This window comes from Lepidochelys kempii, chromosome 28 (genome assembly GCF_965140265.1).
Source record: "Lepidochelys kempii isolate rLepKem1 chromosome 28, rLepKem1.hap2, whole genome shotgun sequence".
Taxonomy (NCBI): domain Eukaryota; kingdom Metazoa; phylum Chordata; order Testudines; family Cheloniidae; genus Lepidochelys; species Lepidochelys kempii.
In genome coordinates this window covers 309,797-337,577 of record NC_133283.1, presented here as the reverse complement: position 1 = coordinate 337,577, position 27,781 = coordinate 309,797, and the positions used below count along the sequence as shown (strand labels likewise).

Genomic DNA, 27,781 nt, shown 5'->3' with positions numbered 1-27,781 from the left:
CACCCCTCCAGCCCCCCTTCCCCTCCCAGAGCTGGGGAGAGAACCCAGGACGCTGTGGTCCCCCTCACAGGGAGGCGGGTTAGGGGGGGCCCAGGGTACAGCTCAGACCAGGAGCGGCCGGGACCCCCCCCCCCCCCGGAGGGGAATCAGGGGCTGGGGCCTAGGCCTGGGGGTGGGGGCACGGCTGCAGCGAGGGGCTGCTGGGGAGGGGGGGTGCCAGGAGCAGCCCAGGGGGCACACCCCAACCCTTGCTTGGTCAGGGCAATGTGGCCCCCTGCCCCCAGGAAACATGGAAAGGAAGGAAAGGGGGCTGGAGTGGGGGCTTCCTCCTCTTCACCTGTGACCTCCCGCAGCCCCACACAGCCCCAGTGCCCCACAGCCAGCGGCTGCCCTGAGACACCCCAGTCTGGCGACCCTGCCTGAGTCTGCAGGGAGCCTAAGCCCGTCGCTCCGAGAGGGGGAGCAACTGGTGCCTGGCCCCGATTTCCTCCCTTCAGGGAAATAAAACAGCCCCCCCCTTGAGCTCAACACCCCCATCCTTACCCCACATCTGCTCACAACCTCCCCCCCTCCGCACTCTAGCCCAAGGGGGCTCGCGCAGCTGCCAGGCCGCCCTGGGGGAAAGCCGCTGGAGGGGACGGGTTGAGCAACAGGAGCTGGGCTTGGTCTGAGGATCCCACCGCTGACACCATTCCTCGCTATGGGGCAGGGGTCAGGGCCCCTCCCTGTACCGTCTGTGCTGTTGGGGTTGAGCCGGGCCCCCTACTGCCCCATATGGGGGAACTCTCAGCATTGTCCAGCCCCCACAGGGACCGGGGCGTTCTAGTCCCTGGCCCCTTGGCCGTGCCACCCCTCAGATCTTGCTGGAGGTGCCCTCGGGGGGCGTCTGCTTCTTCAGGGGCGGGGCCACAGTCAGCAGGGCCTGGACGGTCCGGGCCAGCGGCGCCAGGCTCTCCTCGTCCAGGACGTGCTGGGGCTGGCATAGGGCTTCCTGGGAGGAGAGAGGAGACGTTAGAGCTGGAGGCAGCTGCCTGGGCCTCCACCACCGGGGGGCGCTGGTGGAAGAAACCCGCCGCTCACGGGGGGAGAGCCGTCGCTCTGCGAGGGGGCGGGAGGGGGAACTTTAGAGCAGCCGGGACGCCGGGCCAGATGGGCCCCTTGAACCGAACCATTCCAGCGAGCCCTGTGCAAGGCCGACCCACTGGGGCCGTGACCCGGGTCAGGTTCTGTGCAGCACCCGGCCCAAGGGAGCCCCCAGTCGCCACGGGACCCGTGAACCGCCCCCCTGACCCCACTGCCACGGGGCCAGCGGGCACCCGCCCGGCCGCGCCAAAGCACAGACAAGCCAACGCAAACCAAGACAAAAGCCACACGGTGGGTTGGAGCGCTGCATTTCTCCACGAACACGACAGCGCGGGGGGCGTGACACACACGCGGCGGCTGGGACACGCCGGGGGGGGGGCGCACGTAGAACAGGAAATCGCCGAGAGAGAAGGACCCACACGCTATTTACACATTTGTACACGCCGGCCCGGCGGACGGGCTCGGCTTTCAAATATATATATCAAATATAGAGCCGTATAATTTAACCGCGGTACGGCAGCCGAACCGAGCTGGCCGCAGGGCAGCCCGTGGCCACTGAGAGGCACTGGCGAGCTGGGGAAGGGGGCGAGCTCGCACCCCAAGGGGGAGCCCGGAGCGGGGCCCACACCGGGGCTCTGGGACCCACAGCAGGTCTCCGCAGGAGGAGGCGGGTTTGAAGTGGGGCTGGGTAGCGGGGATCCAAATCCACCAGGCCCCGGAGGGAGAGGACTGACCCAGCCCCCCACCCCACCGCAGGTCTCTCTAAGGCACTAGGGGGGGCCGGGGCCCCCCACGGCTCCTCAGAAGCCCCAGAGCTTGCAATAGGCCAGGAAAAGCAGCGACATCACGGAGACATAGAAGAGGGCGAAGCCGGCGAGGGGCCCGGGCAGGGCGGGCGCGGCGTGGGCAGCAGCAGGGCTCTCCTCCGCGGCTCCGGGGCGCAGCAGGGCCCACAGGGTGCCCCGGAGCCGCCCGGCATCCCCCTGGAGCACGTCGGAGGCGGAGCAGAGGGCGACCTGGGCCCGGCGAGGGAGACAAAGACAGGAGAGAGGTTAAGGGAGGTGCTGGGGAGCTGGCACTGGGGTGGGGGGCATGAGACCGGCTGGGGGCCCCCCTCGCCACGCGGGGCTGGCAACCCTGCATCTGCCAGCACCCAGGGGACCCTGCTGGAGCCAGACGGGGAGGGGAGTGGGGGCTGGTGGGTCAGAGCAGGGGGCGCTGGGAGCCAGGACTCCTGGGTTCTCTCCCCGGCTCCGGGAGGGGAGTGGGGGCTGGTGGGTCAGAGCAGGGGGGGCTGGAAGCCAGGACTCCTGGGTTCTCTCCCCGGGGTCAGTGCTGGGTGCTGTATGACGGGCCCCACGCCCAGCTGGGGGGGCCGTGCAGGGTCTCAGCCCCAAGGCTGCTGCCGTGCAAAGGGGTGACAGGAGCCGTCAGCACCGGCCCGGCGCCGGCCCAGAGGGGTGGGCGCAGCAGGGGATTCTGGGAGGTGACCCCAAGGCATGCTGGGAGAAGAGCCCAGCGCTGGTCCCTCCCGCACATCAGCTCCTGTGGCAGGAGCCTATCAGCTGGAAGTCCATACCATTAGGCATGCCTGGGGCGTGGCTTGTGTGAGAGGGGCGTGGCTTGTGTGAGAGGGGCGTGGCAATTGCACTTGCACGAGAGGCTGGGACGGGGGGGCAGGGCTCTGCACCAGGCAGGGCAATTGCACAAGAAGGGGTGGGGCCTGCACTAGTGCAGACACATGGGGGCTCCACGTTCTGCACGGCACAGAAATGAGAGACCCCCCCAGCCCACTCGCTCGCAGCCCCCGTGTTACCTCCGGGACCCCCATGCGGCGACAGGCCTCCAGGAAGCTCTCCACGTTCTTCCGACATTTGATCTTGTTCAGCTTTGGCTGTGGGGAGAACAGAGAGGGGTGAGAGGGCCGGGAGGGGGGGCCGCGGGGGACTAATGGGAGCAGGGCTGGGGGGCTAAGAGGGGTGGGGGGCCAGGGAAGCCCAAACTGCTGTCCCGTCATGCGGATGCTCAGGTTTCGTTTCAAGAAGAAAGACGCAGACCAGCCCTCCGTTGTGCAGATAGACCCAGAGCCGGGGAGAGAACCCAGGCGTCCTGGCTCCCAGCCCCCCCCCCCCCCCCACCAGCCCCCACCCCCTTCCAGAGCTGGGGAGGGAACCCAGGCGTCCTGGCTCCCAGCCCCCCCTCCTCTACCCCACCAGCCCCCACCCCCTTCCAGAGCCGGGGAGAGAACCCAGGCGTCCTGGCTCCCAGCCCCCCCTGCTCTGACCCCCCAGACCCTACTCCTCTCCCGGAGCCGGGCGAGAACCCAGGCGTCCGGGGCCCGGATCCCCACTCACCACGGCGGGAGACGGGACGTGGATGAAGGGCACAGAGCGTGGGCGCAGGTGGTTGGCCAGCTGGCACAGCACGGCCCCGTTGGCCAGGGCGTCACCCAGGTCCTCCGCCAGCGTCACGCTGAGCCGCGACTCGATGGCCTGCGGGGGGGGGAAGAGACGGGCGGGTGGGTGGGGCTCACGGACCCCCCCCACGCACGTGCTCACTACAGGGAACTTACACACAAGGCAGGTGTCTAGGGGAATGTCAAATTACTTCCCTGGGCAGAGCCGGGGAGAACCCAGGAGTCCTGGCTCCCAGCCCCCCCTGCTCTAACCCACCAGCCCCCACTCCCCTCCCAGAGCCGAGAGAGAACCCAGGCGTCCTGGCTGCCAGCCCCCCCTGCTCTAACCCACCAGCCCCCACTCCCCTCCCAGAGCCGGGAGAGAACCCAGGCGTCCTGGCTCCCAGCCTTGCAGTCCCTGGTGTGGGATCTCAGCCAGGCTTTCGGGGTCCGGGGGCGGGGAGGTGTGCCGAAGTGGGAACGTTCTTAATGCTTTGTCTGAATACTGTGTGCGTGCCTCAGTTTCCCCACATGTCACTCCTGTATCTAGGGGGTGGGATTGGTGCAGCGACCCCTGGAGGCAGCTGTGACGGCGACTGGCTAATGGGGCTCAGAGACCAGCCCACACTCTGTAGGCTGATGGCCAGGCCCGTCCCCTGCGAGGAGCCAGCCGGAGGGGCCGGGAACAGCACCCTGGGGACCGGTTTGCCCAGGAGACAGACGAAGCCCGAGTGGTGGGGGGGAGGAGGCAGGGGCCTTTGGGGGGCGTGGGAGGGGTCCCCAGAGGCCCCGCACAGCGGGACTCGCTGCGTGGAGCTCGCATGGGGACCGGGGGGCTGAGCGCTCCCAGGGTGGAAGCTGGGGGGGTGGGTCGCAGCTGTACCTTGCGGAGCTGGGCTGTTAACTCCTTCTCGTCCATGTCGTGCGAGCCGGCCCGTAGCCGCAGGGGGTGCTGGGGGTCCGCACTGGAGTCGTGGGGGGTGCAGGCTGCGGAGAGGACGGCAGGGCTCAGGGGGACGGAGTCGCACGGCTGGTGGGGAGCGCGCGGCCCCGGGCAGGTCTGCAGGCCGTGGGCAGGATTCGAACCCCGGACCTGCAGAGCTGCCGGGCGCCACGGCAGGACCCCGGCCCGCCAGCAGAGGGGGACAGAGCCGCGTGGCACCACCTACCGGAGCCGGGTTTGATGGCGGTCCGCGACGAGGAGCGGAAGAGGAAGCTGCTGGGCTTCTGGGCCGAGCCGGGCTCCCGTGCCAGGGGGCTGGAGACCTGCGAGGGGGGGGACTCTGGGGGGCAGGGGGAGAGGGGAGGTGAGATCCTGCCCCACAGCACCCCCCAGTGGCACAGCTAGAACCTCAGTGCTGCAGGTCCCTTCGGCCAGCATCAGCTACCCCAGGGGGACCCGTGTCCCATGCCAGAGCCGGGAGAGAACCCAGGAGTCCTGGCTCCCAGCCCCCGCCCCGCTTTAACCCACCAGCCCCCACTCCCCTCCCGGAGCCGGGGAGAGAACCCAGGAGTCCTGGCTCCCAGTCCCCCTGCTCTAACCACCAGCCCCCACTCCCCTCCCTGCGGACACTCCCTGGCCATGTGTGTCCTGCTGCCCCCCTGCACCCCGAGTGTTACCCCGCCCCCCCCGCACTCACCCTGCTGCCGGGGCGTCTGCCCAGGGGACGCCGAGCTGGGGATGCCGGACGGCTGCTCCGTGACCTGAAACAGACATGGGGGAGGAGGGGGGGGAAGAGTCGGCCTGAGTCCCATGGGGTCCATTTCCCCCCCCAAACCCCTTCTGACCCCAGTTGCTCCCCGCTCACCTGGGCCCTCGGCTTCCTCTGGGGCAGGCTGCTGCTCTCTTTGGACGCCATCCTCAGCAGGCTGTAAGAGAGACAGAGAGGGTCAGGGGGGCGGAGGCCGAGACACCCCCACCCGGCCCCGGCGGGGGGCCTGCCCCCCCCACGTACCTGTCCCGCTTCTCCAGCGCCTGGCTCCGCAACACCTGCTGCTGCCGCTCCCTCTCCTGCCAGATCTGCAGTGTCTCGGGACGCCTCCGCTCCTCGCTGGGGGGCTCTTCCTGGGGAGGGCTGGGCCTGGGGGGAGGGATTGGGGGCATTGGTGGGGGAAGGAGAACCCAGGCCAGCACTCCGCAGCTTAGTTTCCCCTCCGGGGGGGATGTGGGGAGGTGTCAGGTGAGAGGATAACAACCTACTACAGCTGAATGACGACTAAGACCCCTCGCCAGGCGCCGAGATGTGCCCACCTCCGGGGCAGGGCAGCTGGTGACACGGGGAACCCTCACCTGTCTCGGAACAGGCGCTAACCAGCTGCTGCTCACCTGCTGTTCGGCACCTTCTCCCCGACATCGGCTCTCTGGGGAAGGCTCCTGTCTGCTTTCCGCTTCTCCTGGGCACAGAAGGCAAGAGAGAAAGGATTAGGGAGAGAATTAGGAATGCAGGAGTCCTGGCTCCCAGCCCCCACTGCTCTAACCCCCCAGCCCCAGTTCCTTTGCTGCGGTCCCATTTGGGGAGGGCTCTGGGCCCGCAGGTACGGCTCTGCCCCACAGCTGTGCCCCCAACTGGCAGGAGCAGGGGCCTGAGCCGGAACTATCCCTCAGAACTACATCTCCCAGGATGCACCATGGCCAGGGACTCCCAGGATGCAAGAGCCTCACTCTGGGGCCAGACCAGGGTGCACCGTGGGAGATGAGTCTATCTAGGGACCCCAGCCACAGAGGGAACGGAGGCTTGAGGCACCTAAATTACACCTCCCATGATGCAACTGCCTCCCTCACCCTGAGGCCAGACCGTGGGGCACCATGGGAGACGTAGTCTGACTAGGGAGCCCGGCCCAGCGGGGAGAATGAGAGACGTGAGGCGAGCGAACCACAACTCCCCCGAGGCAGGGCGGCAGTGGCGCCCGAGAGACGGATTTCAGGGTTCGAATATTTGCCAGAAAACCTAAATTCTCTTGGGTCTGGGGGCAGAGCCATGACCCCATTTTGGGCCCAGTGTGATACCTCTCTCTGCCCCGGGCCAGTTCCTCCCCTCACCGCCTAGGGGGCAGCACCCCCTGCTGGAAGAGAGGACATCCAACAGGCCCAGAGCAGAGCACTGCATCCTGGGAGTTGTAGTCTCCCCGACCCACACACTGAGGGTGCGCCCAAGCCCCCACAATCCCCCTCACCTCCGCCGGGGCCGCGCCCTGCGAGCTGGTCTCCGGCTTGCCCGCCTCCTCCTCCTCCACGCTGCTGTCGATGAAGTCGATCTGCTCCAGCTCTCCGTTGGCTGTGGGGAGGAAAGGGTCAGCGGGGCGGCTCCGCTCCCAGGTGCCCAGCGAAGCCCTGGCAGATGGGGGCTGCCTGGCATGTGTACATGTGGGGACCCCTCACGGCTGGGCCAGACAAACGCGGGGGCTCACGGATCACCTTTGTCTGCGGCAGGCACCTCCCCATGGGTAACGCTGGGACCCCGGGAGCTGGGGTCGCGCAGGATCTGGGGTGAGGGAATCCCACCTGGGGGGACCAGACCCCGCTCACCTGCCCTGTCCCGCTTCTCCTTCAGCTGGCGGGGATCACGCACCAGCTCTGCGATGCGGAACGACAGGTCGGAGAACTCGTCTGTGGACTGAGAGAGCAGAGGTGGCGGGTGACTCTCGGGCAGGGCTCGGGGGGCGCAGAGGGGGTCAGAGGCCGGGACTGCCCGGCGCGGGTGAAACGGACCGACCCACGCAACTGACTGATCCATGCCGCGCACAAGTGAAAATGACCCAGAGCAGCACCTAACCAAGCCACCCCCCATGTCTCCCGCCTGCCACCCGGCTCCTCCTCGCAGTCCGCTGGCTCCCAAGCAGCGCTGGCCTTGCCTTGGAACGTGAGCCCCTGACCCACTGCCCATCGCCGGGGGCTAGGAAGGGGGGCCATCGCTGGGGGCTGGGGGCTGCGCGGCCCGTACCTCGTTCCCAGACCACCGCTTGCTGCCGCTGTCGACACTGTTGAAGCCGGAGTCCAGGCCGCCGTACTGCCGGCCGGGGTAGAGCTCGTCGGAGAGGCTGAGGGGCAGAGAGAGGGACGGGCGGGGGAGGAGGGAGAGGGGCTTTGAGATCCGGTGCCGGAGAAGGCGCTTCCCAAACCAGACCAGAGCCTGGGATCAGAGGGGCAGGGGAGTGACGGAACTTGGCACTTCCTCCCCAAGCTCTCAAGAAAGGGGCAGATCCAGAAATAGAACCCAGGAGTCCTGGCTCCCAGCCTCCCAGCCCCCACTCCCCTCCCAGAGCCGGGGCGAGAACCCAGGAGTCCTGGCTCCCAGGGGTTGGGGAGCCCGGTGGGTTTGCATCTGCTGGAGGGGCAAGCGGTGGGAACAGGATGAGCGTCGGAATCCACAACGCCCAGCAGCACTGGGCTGCCATGCGGGGGCCGGACAAGCCGGGTCGATCCCAGGTCCCCCCCACCCCGGTGAAGCTCTCTTACCAGGTGCCGAAGCCGGTGGGCCGGCTGGCCCGGGCGAAGTCAGCTAGGTCAGGCACCGCTTTGCTGCAGGCTTCCAGGTTGAGGTATTTGAAGATGTGGATTTTGCCTTTCAGGCAGATCTGGGGCGAGAGACGGGGGGCTTCTTAGGGCTGCGCTGAGGGAGCCCCCACCCCCTTACAGAGTCACAGGCCGGAAGGACCCATGGGATCTGACTCTGGCTTTCACCAGCAGCCCACCCCCAGACAGGCTCCAGGCTGCATCGGGAGAGAGGGAGGCTCCCCTGGGGAGGCGGGTCCCATGTCAGTCACCCGCACTGCGGAAAAATCGGTGCCTCGTTGCCCAGTGGGACGGGCCTGGCTTTACTGCCCTGCCCGCCCCCCCAGCCCTCCTTCCCCGGGTCAGTTTCCTTCCATCCCGCTGCCCCCGGGGCCCCGCCCTGGCTCACCTGCGCGGGCGGCGACTGGAGGGGGTTATTGTCCAGCAGGATGGTCTGCAGGTGCCGGAGGTGCCGGTAGCAGACGGGGATTCGGGCGATCCGGTTGCAGGAGAAGTCCAGGCGGACCAGGGGCAGCTCCGACAGCTCTAGGAGCGGCAGAGGGGCCCGGTGAGTGTGGCAGGGGCCATTGGAAACGCCTCAGCTGCGCCATGGCTGGGATCCGTGGGGAGTCCCAGCTCCACCCAGCACCCCCTGGTGCTGGGGCATGGGGGCCACGGTGAGCTCAAGGAGATGGGGGGCTAGAATCAAGACCCGGACCCATCTCCCAGGGTGCTTGAACAAGGAGAAAGGGCCCGAAAGGTATTTGCGCTCCGGCCCTTTAACTACCAGCTCACTGGGCTCACAGGATTGGTGGCTTCCGTTCCCACCCTGTGCTTGATTGGCTGGAAGGACTCCTGCCCCGGGATTTAAAGAGACAGAGAGGGGCACTGACCTTCAGGCAGGGCTGTTAGCTGGTTCCTCCGGACGTTCAGGTCTCGCAGGGTCTCCAGCTGGCCCATGCTGGCTGGCAGGGACTGGAGTTCATTGCAGCTCACGTCCTGGGGGAGAGGTTGGTTTAGCAGGGCCTGGCGGTGGGGGGAGCAGGAACACCAGCCCCCAGTGGGAGGGGTTCGTATCTCGCTGTCAGGGCCTCAAAGGGAGCGGGGCGTTCGGGGCTGGCCGGGGAGTGAAGACCACACAGCGGGGGCACAATGGAATGACGCCGCCCTGGGGCCAGCCCTGCCTGCCAGGGGAGAGTGCCCCGCCTGAGCCCCCCACCCCGCTCCCTGCGGTATCGGGTTTTCCCTGGCAGTCTCCCAGCCCCGGCCAGAGCCTGCGAGGCGGGAGGGACCTGGTGGAGCCGTGAGCCCTGCGGGGTCCCCGTTTTGCAGGCCAGGCCCCAGCGCGCCCACCGGCCCCACTCACCAGCTGGCGCAGGTTGCTCAGCGAGCCCGTCTCGTCGGGCAGCGAGGCCAGCTTGTTGTTGCTGGCGACGAGGACTTTGAGGGGCAGGAGACAGAGGCAGGGCGGGAGGGAGGTGAGCTGGTTCCGGCTGCGGGGGGAGAAGGAGCCGCTAGAACCATGGGAGGAGGGAGTCAGGCCCCAACACCGGGATCTGGGCAGTGTCAGCCCCCTTTGAGGGGCACGCCAGCCCCTTCCCCAACTGAGTCGCTCATAACTGTGGGCCTGGGGCCCCCGGAGCTAAGAGGGCCCAGGAACCCGGGAACCAAGCCATGGTGTGCCAGCCACGAAGATCCCTCCAAGCGGGGGCCAGTGGGTGCCAACGGGGCCGGATCCCCCGGATTTTGCAGGAGCTCTGGATCCCTCCCCCCGGCCCGGCTGTTACCTGAGGTTCAGGTAGGTGAGGGATTGCAGGTTGGCGATGGCCGGCGGGATAGTCCGCAGGCAGTTATGGTACAAGCTCAGGCCCTCCAAGGAGACCAGGTGGCAGGCGTCCTCGGGCACTTCAGCAAAGCGGTTCCGGGAGAGATCTGGGCGCGGGACAAGAGGGGAGGCCGTTAGATGCCGCCCACTGTCTGCACCGAGCTCCTGGGCGTCCAGCTACAGGCAACTTGCCCGCCCAGGCCCCCCAGGAGGGGTCTGTCAACCCCCCTCCCCCCCCGGCACGCACACACCAAGGGCAGGTTTTCCTTAGCCTGCTCCCTGCAGAGGCAGGGCGGGCGACCCAGTCTGAAGGGGCCTCGTTAGCTGGGGAGCAGCCCGAGTGTGTGGCTGGCCAGGCGTGGCTGCAGAACAGCTGGGGTGGGTCGGGGGGTACCCTCCTGAACCCGGTGTCCAGCTGGCGTTCCCGACTGTCTGCAGCTCACGCAGAGAATGTCTTTGGGGCTGCAGACTGGAGCAAGGGGATGTCCACGCAATTGCTGGGGGAGGGGGGCTGGAAAAGGGACCTTTCTCAGTTTTAGAGGGGAAACTGAGGCAGGGTGGCCAAGCCAGGAAGATGTGTCCTCTCTCCCAACCCCTGCTCTAACCACCAGACCCCACTACCCTCCCAGAGAACCCAGGCGTCCTGTCGCCCTGCCCCTGCTCTAACCACCAGAGAACCCAGGTGTGAGGCCGCGCACCACTGACAGAAGGGAGGTGGGGGGACATGTGCCATGTAATTCCTGTAAATCGACCTCACATAGGCCAATTTACATCTGCAGGGAGATGCAGCGTTAGTCCCTCCACCTCGGACAAGGGGGATCAGGGCCCAGCCCGAACCCAGAGGGGCTGGGGGGAAAACGCCATGCGTGGCCGTGAGCACGGCAGTATTGGGTGGGAGCCCTTTAAACAGCTGGACCTGTGTTTGCTCAACACAGGTCCCAGAGAGATTTCGCCTCCCAGCCCAAGAGCAGGGTCACGGTTAAATCCCCCCCTGCGGAGAATTCAGACCCAACCCATCCCAAAGAGAAATGAGGAAGGGGAGAGATTTGTGCAAACGTTACATAGTTTCACTTTTCCTCATCACACTGATCAGCACTGGATGCCTTTGGGGAAGGTCTGCAAGTCTCTTGCTGCAAACAAGACCCATGCATCCTGGCTCCCGGGAGCAGAGAGGCCACGGCCCAGCCGGGAACGAACCCAGGAGTCTTGGCTCCCGGGAGCAGAGAGGCCACGGCCCAGCCGGGAACGAACCCAGGAATCTGGGTTGAGCCAGAACTGGAATCCCGCTGTTCCCGCTGGTGTAATAATAGGAGGGGGCAAATTGTGATTTCCCCAAGAGCTAAACTGAGGCGAGAGAGTTTTCCCACCACAAATTGGTTTGTCTGAGCTTCTCTTTCGTCTCCACGTTTGTCCTCCCGGCTCCGCACCTGGGGCAGGACAGACTCACCCCTCTGGGTTTTGTTGTTCTGGGGAAGTCCTGGAGGCACAGAGGAGCTAGCCGGCCGTGCCGCGTGTGGGTTTTCAAGCAGCAGCGAGAACACTGCCATAGACATAACTGGAACGGGCCGTCTCAGAGCTCTGAACACGAGGCTTAAGCGGTTTAAAAAAATTCCTGGCTTCTTACAACAATTTGCTTTCTACAGGCATTAAAACCTGGGCACCTTCTAAGGCCAAATTGTGCCTGTCGCGAAGAGAATTTCAGCCATTGAGGCAAGTTTGTCTGTTTCTTTCGAATACAGGTTTGAATACCTGCATTTACGCGAGGGACACAAAGGGCTTTGATGTGTCTTGTACCAGGAGTGACAGGGTTTTTACATGGCGGGAGCGGGCGAGCGGGGGGGGAAGGCGAGACGGAAGCAGGATTAGTTGTCCCAGGCAAGCAGAGAGCGAGCGGCTGGGAGCCGAGGCTGGACAAATCCAGCCTGGAAAGAAGGCCCCCCCATTTGACCAGCGAGGGGGACGAACCGTGGGGACAAGGTGGTGGAGCCTCCGTCCCCGGCCATGTTTAAATCCAAGGATTTCCCCCGGCCCTGCACTGGTGCGAGCAGGAGGTAATCGAGATGCAGGAGCTCAGACGGGAGGACCTCAGGGTTGATACAAGGCCGCGATCGGCACATTTCGGCACCCAAATACCTTTGGAAGTCTGGCCTGACGCCACCACACAAGTCCCTTGGAGGGACACAGGAGAGAATGACCCTTCCTGCCTCCCCCTTTCATATTCGGGACTCAAAGCTCTTCGGGGCCGGGACAGGCTCTTCTTGTGGGTCCGGGCAGAGCCTGGCACAATGGGGGGCCCTGATCTCGGTCGGGGGTTCCGGGCAGAGCCTGGCACAACAGGGGTCCTAATCCCAGCAGGGCTCCTGGGCTCTCCCCTAACCCCAGGACGGAGGAGGACGAACAGCCGAGCTTGCCGGCCTGGAACGTTCCAAGTCGCCGGGGCTGCGAGCAGCTGGCAGGAGACCAGCCCAGCACTCATCGCCGAGAGAAGGGCTGACTCAGGAGCCGTTTCCCTGCACACACACGCAGGCTCCGGGCCGCAGCCGCCGGCAGGGTAAATGTTTTGTTGACCGCGCGACACAGAGAGGCCCAGCCAAGCTGCCAAGAGGGTATGGAACTTGGCACAGAGCGCGCAAGCCTCTGGCAGGACCCGGCCAAGGAGAAGAGCCGTTCCAGCAAGACATTGACGAGGATCAGTCCTGGGCACTGGCTCTCTCTGGGCTGAAATGAACAAAGCTTTAAAAGGAGACGCTGGAAAAATCAGAGAGGGGCGGAGAAGAGCCACAAAATGCAGAGGAAAAGCAGGACAAGGCTGGAAGGACAAAGCCAGCCGCTTTCCCGTGGGAAACAGGGCACTGATGGGAGTCTCTTTGGCCCAAACACCCTGGGGCAGAGGTGGATTGGCCATCTCTCGACGCCGTCCCACCCGGCCTTTCGGGGAGAGACGCCTTCGCCCCGCCAAGCGGCTGGGTGCCATCCAGGGCCAGGGGTGAAACCTCTGGCCTGCACTTCACAGGACATGGGACCAGCTGACGAAAAGTCTGCGAGTAAGAGGGAAATGGGGCCATGTGACAGCCCACACCATTTCCCCACAGAACAGCACAGCCCTCGGGACTAGGGGTGGCACACACCGCGCACTGCTGTGACGCACAAGTCTCCTTACAAAGCGCGCAGTGCGGGAGGGGATCTGTTCCCAGCCGATCAGAGCCCCCCCACGCACCACCCCTCCGGCACTGGGGCTGCCTGTTTACACATTAACCGCACACGGAACAGGGGAATTCCGGCTCCGGAGCCGATTTCACGCCCCAGTGAAGTCCGAGGGCCAGCCAAGAACTAAGGCAGGGCCGGGACTTGCACCAGCTTTCTCTCTCCTGCCCAGAGGAGGCGACGACTCCACCTTGATGGGGGAGGGGGGTATTGGGCCCAAGTTCTAGGATTCATGGGACAGGCACACTCATGCCACCTGCAGAGAGGAATGAAACTGGCATCTAGTGATTAGTGAGATCAGGGCCCCGTCGTGCCAGGCGCTGCCCAGACACATGGCGAGAGACAGGCCCTGCCCCAGCTGAGATCAGGGCCCCGTCGTGCCAGGCGCTGCCCAGACACACGGACAGGCCCCTGCCTGAGGTTGGGTGGGAAAACAAAGCACTCTCTTTCCGGGCTCTCCAGCTGAGCCCCTGAGAAACGCGGGGATCCCAAGGAGGAGCCCTTTGGAGAATGTGGCTTTTAACAACGAACAGAAAACGCAGCCGGCAGCTGGAACGATGCCCCAAGAGCTACATGCCCCGGCCGAATCCCCGTGAGGGTGCGGGTAGCTGTTCCTGGGAGGCTGGGAAGGCGAGGCAAAGGGACCCTGTAAGGCTGCACAGAGAGACAGAGACCAGGGGCTGAGAGAGCAAACAATTCCCCTTTTGTCATGGAGGGCAGGATCCTGCGAGCTACGACCCCCAAGGTGGGATCTTCCTTTCATCTCCAGAGCATGGAGCCACCCGGGGATGCCCCAGCCCCTCGTCCCATGGCAGGCCGAAGCCCAGCAGCGGGACCGCGGGCTGCGCCAGCAGGCTGTGTAAACACACAGCCATCGGGCCGCAGCTGCCGCTCCCGTGCAAGGCAGGAAGTGGAGGCGGCCTGCACTTGAAACTCCTAGACAGATCTAAAGACTTGGCGGAGGAAACCGACCCCCTGGGGGACCCTCTCTACCAAAGTACATGACTTCGTCCCAGAATAGCTCGTAGATCCGCAGCCTTCCCGGCCCACAGGCCGCCTCTCTCCGGAACTGGCGTCCAGAATGGCGAGTTATTCCAGAATGGCTAAAACACGCCGGTAAACCCTGATTTCCCCGCCGGGGCTAAGGATCCGAGCCACGTGCCACTGGAGGGTTTGCTAGCATCCGACGGCAGGCTAATGCCTGCGGCTGTTCTGCCGGGCGATGCCGACAGCTCGCGTCCTAGCTGTGACAAAGCTTTTGCTTTTGGAATCGGCGTCTACTGCCATGAAATCATTAGTATCGGACCAGAGCCCCCTCACAATTTCCTGCAACTCTGGAAATTTAAGTTAATAAAAATACGGGGACAGGTGGGGGAAGCAATGCTCAGGGATCAGGTGCAGGCCGGGTATGGCAGAGGCAGGCTGGAGGAGGAGTCGGGAGCGAGCAGAGACCAGGCTTCTTGGGCACAGAACGAGTGGGAGCAGCAGGCGTGGGGGATTTCGTCGGACAAAAGCCGCCTGCCGCGGGGTGTTTCTGCTGCGGTTAGGCAGGCGCTTTGCCGGACTCGCAGCATCCATTTCTCCTCCCAATGGAGCGGGGCCCCGACTATGGCGCACGGCTCATGCCTGACCCTTGGAACTCCTCGGGGCAGGGCAGGGGGCACGTAAGGGAGATGTCAGTCGTCCAGTCTGGAACTGGGTTGGGACACCCCATTCCCTTGGATATTAACAACGATCCCAAGTGACGCACCCCAGGCCTCGGAGGGGCGTAGCTCCTAGGCCAAAGGACACCCTTTCTGTTCCCAGCCGGCACATTTGCCAGGTGGCTGCGGGCAGAGGAAGTGACAGGGTGAATTCAGAGAGGAGCCCGCGGCCGGCAAGGCCCAGGTGCAGGGAAGGGCCCCGAGGCCGACCAGGGATGGCATGTGGATCGCTCCTGAGGAGACTCCGAGCTGGGCTGGGATTGCTCACTGTGGCTAGTGAAGGCAAAGGAGGTGCTGGCCTGGGGGGAGGTCAGGGACCGAGGGAGGATGGAGAGGAGGCTGTGAACCAGCAGATGACGGAGGGTGCAGACAAGCCCGCCCCCCTGTAAGAGCAGCAGGGGGCAAACAGCCCAAGTGGTTTGAAGACAGAGCTCAAGGGGTTTATGAACGAGACTGACAGGCGGGCAGGAATCGGAGCACGCCGCAGGAGAGCGATTTCTAGCTGGCCCAGCGCCCCTTCGCCGATGGGCATCTGGGTTGATCGGCTGCCCTGGGCTCGTGCCGTGGCAGTGGGTCGTTCAGGCGAAGGGTGGCCCGGGCAGCTGCCGCCAGCCGGACAGCCCCCCGGGGGAGGCGAAAGCAAAGCGACGCAGCGGGCCCGGACCGGCTGAAACGCCAGCCTCCGGCTAAAAATACAAAGCAGATGTTCCCCTTCTCGGCTGACGGGGCAGCTCCCTCCGCATTCCACGCACGGGGAGCCGCAGGTGAGACATTCTGCTGGGCCAGAAATAACCCGCCGGCAAGCGCCGGTGGGGGTTAGACCAAGTGCCAAGGGAGAGATTAGAGCGGCCAGCCGGCTGGCTTCGGGGGGGGGGGGGGGGGGGACACAACACGGGGCCTGTCCCCTCTAGGGGGCGCCGGCTCCCATCCGGCCCCAGGACAGAGATTGGCTGGCTCCGGGAGTGGGGGTATGCGGGGAGGTGTATGGCCGTTGGGCACAAAACCATGTCTCATGCTGCCCAGGCCAGGGCTGGGGGGCGCGGTAAAGCCCCTCCTGGCTGCTGGGAAGGCAGGGGCCTGGGGTGGGAGTCTAGGGAGATTCCACCCCCTTACAAAGCTCAGAGGGCGTCCGTCCGTCCCCCCCCGTCTGCTGGAGCCCCATGTGAAGGGAGAACAAACAAACGCTCACTGACCGGGTGAACAGCTGAGACCGGGGGGGAGGGAGTTCTGCATTTGAAGTGACACCTCCCCTGCGGCCCCCACCCCGCTCTACTGACCTACCTAAAAATAGCCCTGGTGGAGAGCCACAGATTGTATTCCCGCTACTCCCATACGAGCTGCCTGCCCGCCGGGTTTGCCGAAAAACCGGCCCGTAAATTGCTCGCCCGAGAATGGGCCCCTTTTTCTGGAGCCTATGGGGCAGGTGGAAGGCAGCACGACAGAATGGTTAGAGCAGGGGGAATCTCTTCAGCTCTACTGTGGCCTCGAGCAGCGACCCCATGCCTCAGTTTCCCCTCCTCAAACGCAAGCGAGGTTGCCACCTGCCCCTTGGTGGATCTGCAGCCAGGAGGCGGCACAGAAGACAGCAAACAGGACCGCCGCTGTCCGAGTGACGCCACCCGAAGCACTGAGCCGCGATGGGGGCAGGCTCCGAAGCGAGGGGCAGAACCGGAGGATGATCCCAGACTCATTTCCTGTTACAAGCCAGGCCCTGGGAGAGTTTCAACACGCTGCAGACGTACCCGGCAGAGCTGTCTCCTTGTGGGGGGAGGGAGCAACCCAGCCACCCTTCTGAGTCAAGAGCCTGGCTTGGTCACGACTCTGGGTTATATTCCCCGTGCCGAGCAAGTCCCTGTACCCCCGTGCCTCAGTTTCCCCCTCTGTGCACGTTACTCTCCGGGGTTCATAACCACTCTCTGGGGTCCGATGAAGTGAGCTGTAGCTCACGAAAGCTTATGCTCAAATAAATGGGTTAGTCTCTAAGGTGCCACAAGTCCTCCTTTTCTTTTCTCTGGGGAAGATTCCTCTCACGACCCACCACCCTGGGGTTGTGCAGTGCTGGCTCCAAGGTGCTATCGCATCATACCTGATACCCACTGCGCCCGCCAGATCTCATTTCCCAGCCCCCTCGCCGCGGCCAGGTCTGGAACAGGTGGGACGGCCGCAGCCAACCCCCTGGGGTGGGTAGGAGCTCTGCGAAGGGCTGTCGACAAAGCTGGGCCCGATGCCAGCTTGCGATATGACAGCAGCTTTGTCTCAAAGATGGCTCCGGGTCCTCGGGAAACGTGGCAAGGGCGCTGGGCGAGGACCCCGGAGAGCAGGGATTCGCTCCTAGCTCAGTCCGTCTCCCTGAGCACGACCGGCTCGTGAAGATGATCTCGGCACCTTTGGGGATCCGGGCCCGGTTCACGGCACAGACGTTCAGCACCTAGGGACTCTTGCTGGATTCCAGGGTTCTCCATCTCTCGAGGGCCACAGCCAAGAACAGACGCTCTCCTGGAAGACGATTTTGGCCAGCACAAGCTCTTGGGCTCAGGACAGGGGAACTGGGGAGAATTTTCTAGCCTGGGTAAAACAGGAGGTCACAGCAGCTGGGCTAAACTCTGGGATTTCGGCATTTCTCTTGTGGCAAACAAGGCCACTCCAAGCGGTCACTGAGGATTTGCCATCACCTGCTGCTGTAGGGGGGAGGAACGCCGGGATCTCAGAGAACGTCTGGGCACAGTTGCAAATTCTTTCATTCCCAGGCTTGCCTCGGTGCCCGCAGGGTGGCTCCAAAGAGCTGGTAATTCCCCCAGACTCAAAGCATAGAGGAGTTTGCTTGTCTTAGGCCTAGAAACAACATTGGCCTCCCCCTCCCGCCTCTTAATAGCCCGTTGTTTGGTGGAAGAGAAAGGCTGTATTGTTTGCAGCCACCTCCTTTCATGCCGGCTGGGCCTCCAGCGGCGTACTGCACCGGATAGTGACATCTGCCTTTGCCCCGAGGACGTCGGCCGAACTGGAGATGGTCCAGAGAACCCCGAAAATGGGGGAAAGAACTGAGCGCATTGGCCTAGAGAAGACGGGGTGGGGGGCGGAGGGGGATGCCAACTGGTCTGTGTCCAATTAAGCTGATTGCAAGGAGATTTAGGGCAAAAGGTATGGCTGAGCTGGGGCCCAGGGGGGCATTAGGAGGAGAAATCGGTGCCATGAGACTGGTCAGTTCTTTCCGGATTTCGGTCGGACGCCAGCAGGCCTGGGGTGGCCGGTCAGCGTCTGTGGCTGCCGTCCCCGGCACGGGTAACCGAGAGCGGCTGGGGGCGGTGCGTGGCGTTCTCCGCCAGTCCCCTGGGAGGCCAGGCAGGGCGCGGCCGCCAGCAGCGCACAGAGGGGCTGTGGCAATTCTCGTTTCCGAGCAGCCGGCAGGATGTGGCTTTCGAGCCGGCAGCGTTCTCTGGGTGCGCTGCTGGCTCCGGAACCTCCTGCCACTGCCTCGGCCAGTGCCCGCTTCCTCCTTCGCGCACCATGTGACGGGGGACGGATCCAAACCCAGGCGGCACACAGGGGGTGGGGGGGAGCCCAAATCCCCCCGACGCACCCCCCCAGGAAGGATGCCCCCGCGTGGGCTGAAGGGACCCTGCCGCGCCAGAGGGGACCATTAGATCACAGAAATGTAGGCCTGGAAGGGATCTCAACGCCCCTCGCCCTGAGGCGGGATTATGCAGATCAGGACGGGTCTGACCTGTGCGGCACTGATGGCCCCCACCTACCCTGGAGGATCTGGGCCCCAGGAAACACCCCACCTAGCCCTGAGCAGCAAAGGGAAGGAGGGTATTTGGGTGGGGGAGACCCCAAGCAGGGAGTCAGGATGCCTGGGTTTGCCTTAGTCTCCCCATCCTGCCGTGCAGGAGGGACCAGCCCCATGATCCTCCCACACCAGGGTAGGGCATGGGGGTTGCTCCATTGTCAGCCGGGGGTCTAGAGGGGATGTCTGGGAGCCCGAGGCTGCCTGCCTGCCTGCCCGCCCCCCCACCAGAGTCATGGTTGGCCCACAGAGACAGATTTACCCGGTGGGGATGCTTATCCTGGTCACCCTCAGCTCAACCCCCTGCCCCAGGAGAGCGTCCACACTGGGTTAGGGGAGTTATCCTGGGATAGCTAGATTGGTATGAAACCAGCCAATCCGGTCCATACAGTGAGCAAGCCCCAGCTTTGAACCAGTTCGGTTCTTAGCCCCAACATGTCCAGCTGGGGGGCTGGCCTGGACTGAACCCTTATCATCTCCAGTGATCCCTGGCCCATCTTGGGCCCATGGCACCCATTAGCTCCTGGCCCTCTCGGGGGTCGTGATCTTGACGTATTTATAAAAAGCTAACCCGGCCTCACTCTGGTTCCACCCGCAGCACCATCTCTCCCCCCCCAGCCCCCGAGATAAAAACAGGGCTGTATCACCCAGCCCAACCGAGGACAGCGTGTGTTGCGCAAGACTCCCGAGTTCCCGTTCCACGCCCAAAAGACACCACAAAAGGAAGCCGCTGAGCTGAGGGGAACGCACTGAACCAAGGGGCACACGTTTCAGCAGGAACGTGCTGCTCCGGCAGCAGGCATCACGGGGACTCGATTATGGGGAGGGAATCCTGGGGCTCTTTGATCCAGCAGAGAAAGGCAGGACAGGGCCCAGCGGCTGGAGTTAAACCCAGCCCCGTTCCAACGGGAAACGAGGCACCGTTTTTTCCTCATGGCGTAGGTGACTCGCCATTGGCACAAGCTGCCCAGGCCAGCAGGGAGACTCCATCTCTTGTGAGGCAGGCCAGAGCCTTTCTGGGAGATGTTCAAGGCCAGCCCAAGGTGTGGGGCGACCAGGGTGAACTCTCTGGCCTGGGCTAGGCAGGAGGTCGCGCTCTAATGGACCAGCGGAAGCAGCCCAAGGCCAGCTGCTCATCCCCTGCCCAGGGGAAACTGACAACGCAGCAATAGGAAATGCTTTATTAGCTTGGCCCGACACGGGAGCACCAGAGCGAGGCCTGGGGACGGCACATAGTGGTTCCTGCCTGACAGAGACCCTGGTGGGCGGCCGAGCCTCCGGCCAGCACCTCCAAAGGGCAGGAGACAAGTCCCCCAGCCCCAGGGGCACAGCAGCAGCTCCATGGGCACTCAGCCAGAGGGGTCAGGCAGCACCCCCAGAGGTGCCAACTACGCCCCAAACCGGGTGTACTCTCCGTCTTCCCCCACCAGAGCTTTCTCCTCCTGTGACAGGACTGGCCGATCAGCCGTCCACACCACCCCTCTCGCCCTCTTTGACCTTCCCGCCCCCCTCAGCCCACAAATCATGCAATCAACAGGCCCGTCACATTGGTCACTGGCTGGGGTGTCCCGCCCCTTTCCCACCCTTTGATTTTTAAGCCTTTTTTTTTGTTTTGTTTCTAATTTAAATGTTCACAGCTGCACAGAATCACGGGGGGGTTGGTTCGACAATCACTGAATGATGTAGCTGCTGAGAATCACAAAGCGACAACGTCATAAAGTATCACAACAAAGTCTCAACGGGGCAGGTCAAAATACACAAAGCAAACGCGCATCAGACCCCCGTCTGCCCTTCGTTGGCTAAGCCCATTGGTAACTCGCCTACTTCCAAAGTCCAGAGCCCTGGACTTCAACTAGTAAGTTCTCAAGTCGCAGATTTCTTCCTTTGCCTACCTGTACATTTCAGTTGTGGCTGGAATATATATCTGGCCCTGTGGGTGTGTCCAGGGAAATAAACGCTGACCGATAACAATCGAAACCAGGTTATGGCCAGAAAGAACCATCGAGTGACCTCCGGTACATTACAGGCCATTACAATACTTCCCCCAGCTCACCCTGCATGGAGCCCAGTCGTCTGTGCTGGGCTAACGCATCTCCCGGAAAGGCTCTGGGCTGGGTTGGACACCATCCAGAGATGGAGAATTTGCCACTTCCTTTGGGAGTTTGCTCCCCTGGTTAACTGACCTCTCTGGGAAAAATCGGTGCCTCATTGCCCATTGGAATGTGTCTGGCTTCAACACCCAGCCACTGGGCCTCGTCCTGCTGTTCTCCACTGGATCAAAGAGCCCTGTATACCTGGGGTTTCCTCCCTGTGCGGGTACGGGAGTGCCAGACGGCACCGTGAATCTACGCACTGACAGATCAGACTGCAGCGAGTGCAATTAACCACCCAGGGCTGGAGCGGCCTTTGAAATCTCTGCCTCGTCGTGCCTGGCGGGTCAGAGCCGAACACAGTCAGCCCAGCCAGGACTCCCGCTTCCATTGCTGGCTGAGGTGCATTTCAGCCCCCCAACGGCATGGGTATGGCAGGGTTCAGAGACACGGACCGGTAACGGAGATGGAGTGTGGCTACCCTGCGCTTCAGGCACTCAGAGATGGGAGACAGAGGAAGTATTCTGAGTTTGTGCAGCGCCTAGCGCCAGAGCGGACCAGGGCTCCCAGACACTACCACAATACACCTAACAAATAACGCCCAGCACCTAGCACCGGGGGTCCCGGGACTCAACAGGTGCTCCTGCCACACAAGTACAGACAAAGTGACTTGCCCAAGGCCACGCAGATAATCCATGACTCAGTTTCCCTCATCTGTAAACGGATACCTCCACTGTCTGAGGGAGTGATGCTTTGCTGGGGGTGGGGCTCTTGGCTCCCACAGGAACACAGGTGCCAGCCCCGTGTCCAGATGGAACCAGATCCAGTCCTAAGGACTGAGCAGTAGCACGGGAGAGATGCTGTTTTGTGCCCCATGGCGTGGGCTCGGGGTCTAGCTCTCCAGCTGCAGCAGAGACAGAGGATGGAGCACGCTGGAGCCCGAGTCCTTATCGTGTTCCTAGAGGCCCCCTGGCCCCGGCACACAAGGCCCAGCCGGCTGAGGGAGGTTGCAGCGCAGCCCCTCACCCAGCGCTCTGGGCACGGGATCCGGAGCCGGGTTTGCTCATAGTGAGCTGAAGGAAAAGCTGGAGTCAGCCGACAATTGACTCACACGCTGCTGAGCGACAGAGGGGATCTGGGTCACAGCTGGGACTGAGGCTGGCCTGGCAGGGCCCACCCGAAACGCAGCCGAGATCTCAATGGCTTCGATTATTGCAGACAGGGCAGGGGGCCGGTGAGAAGGGGCTGGCAGCTTTCCAGCTGGCGCAACGACCATGTTATGCCAACACACCCGGCTGGGAGCTGGCCCTGCGATTCGGGGGAGAGCAAGAGGACGTCAGGGAGAATGTCATAGCCTTAGGGAAGTCACGCCCCTTTGTGCCTCAGTTTCCCCCTGGTGTATGTTGCTAAGTGAGGGCTTAGCTGAAGGAAGGACGATATAGTGGGCCTGAGACACAGGAGACCTGGATGTAGGAATCCCCTTGCTCCAGCAGACACCCTGGGTGACTTTGTGTGAGGCAGGCTGCTTTTCCATGCCTCGGTTTCCCCATCTGTGCAATGGGGATCATAGGCCCTCCCTGCCTCCCAGGAGGATCAATACATTAGAGCGTTGGGAGGGAGAGATGTACCTAAGGCAGACACACAGCCCCTCATGCCTCAGGGCTGCAGCCGAGCTAACTCCAGGGTCAGGGCGAGACGGGAGGGCAGGTGACCCCACACCTTCCCGTGGCAAGGAGTTCCGCAGGTTAACTGTGCGCTGCACACTTCCTCTTATCTGTATGGAACCAGCTGCCTATTCCTTCGGTGCGTGACCCCTGGTGTGTGTGTGTTGCGTGAGGGGTAAATAACACTTCTCTCGTCCCCTTCTCCACTCCAGTCGTGTCTGTATAGACCACTCGCAGGGCTGTGTGAGCAAGCCCCCCTCCCGCCGCTCGCAAACCAAGTTCGGCTGGGAGTGCTGTCACTGCCCCACAGTCTGCGCCTCAGTTTCCCCCCTCTGTCAAATGAGCCTGACTCCACCCACCAGTCACACAGTTCTACTCCCGAGTGGCTCCCCCAGAGGGGGCGGGATGACCGGGGCTGTTCGTTCGAGCCCCTTCCCAGCTTGGACAGCAGAGGCAGAAGGAAGCAATTTACACGGTAGGGCCTAGGTTACAGTGCTGTCACTTGTGAACTCTGACGTGACTGAAAGCTCACCAGGGCCTGGCCTCTCCTTTCAGGGACTGCCCATTTCCCCGCCAGAGGAACGGCGACCTGACGCCATTCCTCCCACGGCCTCCAACACCCTGGCACCTGCAGCGCGGACACACCCCAAGCTAAGTCCTCCTCTGCTCTGAACAAAGGCAAAACCAGGCTGAGCTCGTTGCTGCAGGCTTGGGAACGTTTCGGGGGTGGGGGGGGAAGAGTCTAAATACAGGAATGAAAACATCCCTCCCGGAGGTTCAGCAGGCAGAGGAAATAAACCTTTAAACACAGCCTGCGATTAAAATAAACTTTGAATTGCAGACTCTTGAAATGACCCGGTTCCCCTTCACGCTGCCGGTGCTTTTCTAGGAGCCGTCCTTCTCGGGAGAGCTGAAGCAGTGCTGGGTTTTCTAGTACAGCTCGTGAAGAGCTTGGGATAAAAAACCTGCAGCGTGAAATCCCCGACCTCGCCTTACAGCCCGTGACAGCTGGTGGATTTGCGGCACAGAAAGCTCTGCGGCTTTAGGCTTGTTCTGGCAACAGGCCTTGGGCCCGGAGAGAGACAGAGTTACAAGAGGGACAAACCGGCAGCGTCCAAGTGGAACACACGCCGTTTTACGAGGGGGACGCGAGCCAGCGTGCTGAACAAGGCACAGTCAGAGCTGAATTCCCTCAGGGCTCCCATGCCAAGGGTGTCTTTGTGGCCAACCTACCTACCGTCCCGCGGCGGAGCGGGGCCCATGGAGGGGAGACACGGCCTACGCCAACCCACCTACAATCCCGCGGCAGAGCGGGGCCCATGGAGGGGAGACACGGCCTACGCCAACCCACCTACCGTCCCACAGCGGAGCGGGGCCCATGGAGGGGAGACACGGCCTACGCCAACCTACCTACCGTCCCGCAGCGGAGCGGGGCCCATGGAGGGGAGACACGGCCTACGCCAACCCACCTACCATCCCGCGGCAGAGCGGGGCCCATGGAGGGGAGACACGGCCTACGCCAACCCACCTACCATCCCGCGGCAGAGCGGGGCCCATGGAGGGGAGACACGGCCTACGCCAACCCACCTACCGTCCCGCAGCGGAGCGGGGCCCATGGAGGGGAGACACGGCCTACACCAACCCACCTACCGTCCCGCGGCGGAGCGGGGCCCATGGAGGGGAGACATGGCCTACGCCAACCCACCTACCGTCCCGCGGAGGAGCGGGGCTCCTGGAGGGGAGACATGGCCTACGCCAACCCACCTACCGTCCCGCAGCGGAGCGGGGCCCATGGAGGGGAGACACGGCCTACGCCAACCCACCTACCGTCCCGCAGCGGAGCGGGGCCCATGGAGGGGAGACATGGCCTACGCCAACCCACCTACCGTCCCGCGGAGGAGCGGGGCTCCTGGAGGGGAGACATGGCCTACGCCAACCCACCTACCGTCCCGCGGCGGAGCGGGGCTCCTGGAGGGGAGACATGGCCTACGCCAACCCACCTACCGTCCCGCGGCAGAGCGGGGCCCATGGAGGGGAGACACGGCCTACGCCAACCCACCTACCGTCCCGCGGCGGAGCGGGGCCCATGGAGGGGAGACACGGCCTACACCAACCCACCTACCGTCCCGCGGCGGAGCGGGGCCCATGGAGGGGAGACACGGCCTACACCAACCCACCTACCGTCCCGCGGCGGAGCGGGGCCCATGGAGGGGAGACATGGCCTACGCCAACCCACCTACCGTCCCGCGGCGGAGCGGGGCCCATGGAGGGGAGACACGGCCTACACCAACCCACCTACCGTCCCGCGGCGGAGCGGGGCCCATGGAGGGGAGACACGGCCTACGCCAACCCACCTACCGTCCCGCAGCGGAGCGGGGCCCATGGAGGGGAGACACGGCCTACACCAACCCACCTACCGTCCCGCGGCGGAGCGGGGCCCATGGAGGGGAGACATGGCCTACGCCAACCCACCTACCGTCCCGCGGAGGAGCGGGGCTCCTGGAGGGGAGACATGGCCTACGGCAACCTAGCCTGGAGCCCGCTCCATCTTCTCCAGGTGAATGAGGAGTTTCAGCAAGTACCCCTGCCCCGGGCCCCCCGCCTACGCTTCGGGGTTTGCCATCGCATTCTCCCAAGTCCAAATATTGCCTGCACCGTCGGAAATGAGCAAGAGCCCCCGCGAGGAACAGGAAGCCGCCTCGGGGAAGGGAAGAGTGCCACCTGGCAAGGCGCTACGGGGGGCGCTGAATGAAGGGGACAGAGAAAAGCCCCACCCCGCTCCCCCCATGCAGTTTTGACACAAGTCATCATCTGCCCACCGCAAAGCTCCTCGGAAAAGGGAAGAGAGCAACTTCTTCTCTGTTTGCCAGAACATGCCACAGCACAGCCAGGGGAAGTGACTGGCCTGAGATCACCCAACAGATCAATGGCAAAGCTAGGAATGGAACCCAGGAGTCCTGGCTCGCAATGCCCCTGCTCTGACCCAGCAGCCCTCGCTCCCCTCCCACAGCCGGGGAGAGAACCCAGGCGTCCTGGCTCCCAGCCCACCTGCCCTAACCTACCAGCCCCCACACCCCTCCCAGAGCCGGGGAGAGAACCCAGGCGTCCTGGCCCCCACTCCACTGAACCAAGCCAATATTCCATGAACTGACATATTACTTGTAACAACAGATTGTAACGAAATGGGTTGGAAACCCTTTAAGCCACCAGCAGAAGAAGGAAGTTAAGTCCCCATGACTCAGCCTTGCCACTCAGACCCAGAGCACCCCAGAACATCTGTCCTCTGTGGGCCTTAGTGCTCCTGCCACGCCCCCAGGGACCACCCCCAGCAGCTACACCGCAGCAGCTTGCCCCTGCTCAGCCCCAAGCCCTGGGGATCAGGGCTCGGCAGCTGCACAGCCCTTAGCAAGTCAGCTCGAACAGGGCGAGATTGGTGCAAAGCAGCTGTACAGGAAGCGGCCCAGCACGAGTATCGTAAACAAAGAGGAGGGCAAATCACAGGGGTGGTACAAAATCTGGGGCCAAGGGACTCACGTGGCGAGACTGCAAGGGGGGTTTCCCACAAACCAGTCATCGGGTGAGAAACCAGAGGGTGCAGAGAAGAGCCACAAGGATGTGAGAGCGAGAAAGGGAGAGACCTAAGGATCTCTAGTACCAGGCTTCCCACAGGGCCACCCCGTGTCTCGCCATCCCATCCGCATGTCCCTGTCCCTGCCCTGAAAAAGCACCCCAGGGGCTGTGCGTCTGCCTTAGCTGCATGCGAGCGCCCCCAGGAAGAGAAAGGACGCCTCGGGAGACAGGGGCTGCCCTGGGAATTCAGGAGAGCGGGGTTCAGCTCCTGCGTGATCTTGGGAAAGTCAGGTCAGCTCTGCCTCAGTTTCCCATCTGTAAAATCCCTTTGCCTTGTCTGTAGGTTGCCTCCTATTTGCACCATAGGGCCCCGATCTTGGGGCGACCGTAACACCCATCTCCAATCCAGTCAATGGTCCACGAAGTCACCCGTTTCGGAGCCGTTTCACTTCCAGGTGCCTCAACGGCGCACCGTTCGCAAGTTTCCTTGTTTGCAGGAGAGACGCTGGTGGAGCCAGACGGACGGCGACCGGGACAAAGAGCGCCCGGCACCTGCTGCGGTAGTGACCCGGGCCACAGGCCGGCGCCAGGCCTGGACTGGCACCCCGGACGCTGCCCGGGGCCGGCGAAGGCCATCGCGGGGCTGAACGGCGCGGTGCCCTGGGGCACAAAGGGCCGTGTGTCTGGCCCCCCCGGCCCATCAGAACGGCTTTGTCTCGGCAGCTGCGGCCCCCGGGCGCCCAGCCCCCGGGGAAGCCGCCGACGCCAGAGCCAGCAGGAACGGGGTGCGAAGAGCGACGGGACGCGGGCGAGCACCCCGGGGTGCGGGATTCGCCCATGGGGAGGGTGTGGGGGCCCGGAAGCGGCTGGGGGGCAGAAACCGGGGAGGGGGGTGGCAGGGCGGGGCGCCCAGGGGCAAAGTAAAGGGGGCGGGGCCTGGCAGGGCGATGTGATGACAAGGGGTGCAAGGGGGCGGGGCCTGGCGAGATGGGGGCGGGGCATGGGGGAGCCTCCACAGAGAACAGGGGCTATGAGGGGGAGGGGGACCAGGCAAAGGAAGAAGGGGCGGGGCCGGGCGCGAGGGGGGCCGCTGGCCGGGGGGCGGGGCCGGGCGCGAGGGGGGCCGCTGGCCGGGGGGCGGGGCCGGGCGCGAGGGGGGCCGCTGGCCGGGGGGCGGGGCCGGGCGCGAGGGGGGCCGCTGGCCGGGGGGCGGGGCCGGGCGCGAGGGGGGCCGCTGGCCGGGGGGCGGGGCCGGGCGCGAGGGGGGCCGCTGGCCGGGGGGCGGGGCCGGGCGCGAGGGGGGCCGCTGGCCGGGGGGCGGGGCCGGGCGCGAGGGGGGCCGCTGGCCGGGGGGCGGGGCCGGGCGCGAGGGGGCGGGGTCTCACCGGCCTGGGTGGTGTCGCTCAGGTCCCAGCGCCGCGCCGCGCCGCCCGGGAAGAGCCGCAGCCGCCGCCCCGCCAGGCTCAGGCTGCCCGACGCCGCCGCCTCCTCCAGGGCCCGCTCGGTGGCGGGCCCGCCGGGCGCGGGCGGCGGGGGCAGCTCCGGCTCCGCCTCGCCCGCCGCCATCCCGTGACCCGGGGACTCCGCTCGCCGCGGCCGCCGCTGCGAGACTGACTGGCCGGCCGAGGCCGCGAGGGGGAGCCAGCCCCAGCCAAGGGGGCGGGGCCGGGACGCCGCCGTGGCCAATCAACGGGCAGGGGCGGGGCTCGCAAGGAGGCAGCCAGTGGCGCCTGGCGGGGAGCTCCGCTCGGCCAATCAGGCTTGAGGAGGGCGAGGCCTAATGCTACACGGCAGCCAATCCGCTCTGAAAGGGCGCGGCCTCTGCCTTAGCCTCACCCAATCACAACGCCTCTAGGGCACCTCACACGGCTGCTACTCTGAACCTAGGGTAGTTTAGCCAACCAGATAACAGGAGGCGGGCCGTATCAAAAGCTCAGCCAATCACGTCGGGGAATGGACAAGTCGGCTTGC

The 27,781-nt window shown here is 64.3% G+C and overlaps 1 protein-coding gene across 2 annotated transcripts; it reads right to left on the bottom strand.

Annotated features, from left to right (window-relative positions):
* LRCH4 (leucine rich repeats and calponin homology domain containing 4) lies at positions 1-27,428 on the bottom strand. 2 transcript variants are annotated; one of them, XM_073326500.1, is made up of 18 exons: positions 27,196-27,428; positions 9,758-9,902; positions 9,337-9,463; positions 8,864-8,969; positions 8,380-8,516; positions 7,935-8,053; positions 7,420-7,516; positions 7,005-7,092; positions 6,653-6,753; positions 5,805-5,872; positions 5,434-5,559; positions 5,287-5,347; positions 5,119-5,182; positions 4,648-4,761; positions 4,362-4,465; positions 3,438-3,575; positions 2,900-2,977; positions 1-991 (listed from the first exon to the last, which is right to left on the bottom strand). In XM_073326500.1, exons 1-18 carry the CDS (start codon positions 27,374-27,376, stop codon positions 854-856), a joined length of 1,992 nt encoding a protein of 663 aa, XP_073182601.1. In that variant the 5' UTR covers positions 27,377-27,428; the 3' UTR covers positions 1-853. The 2 variants fall into 2 exon arrangements, with proteins under 2 accessions (XP_073182601.1, XP_073182600.1); XM_073326499.1 differs by lacking the exon at positions 1-991 and adding an exon at positions 1,375-2,099.
* Positions 27,429-27,781: the final 353 nt, after the last annotated feature.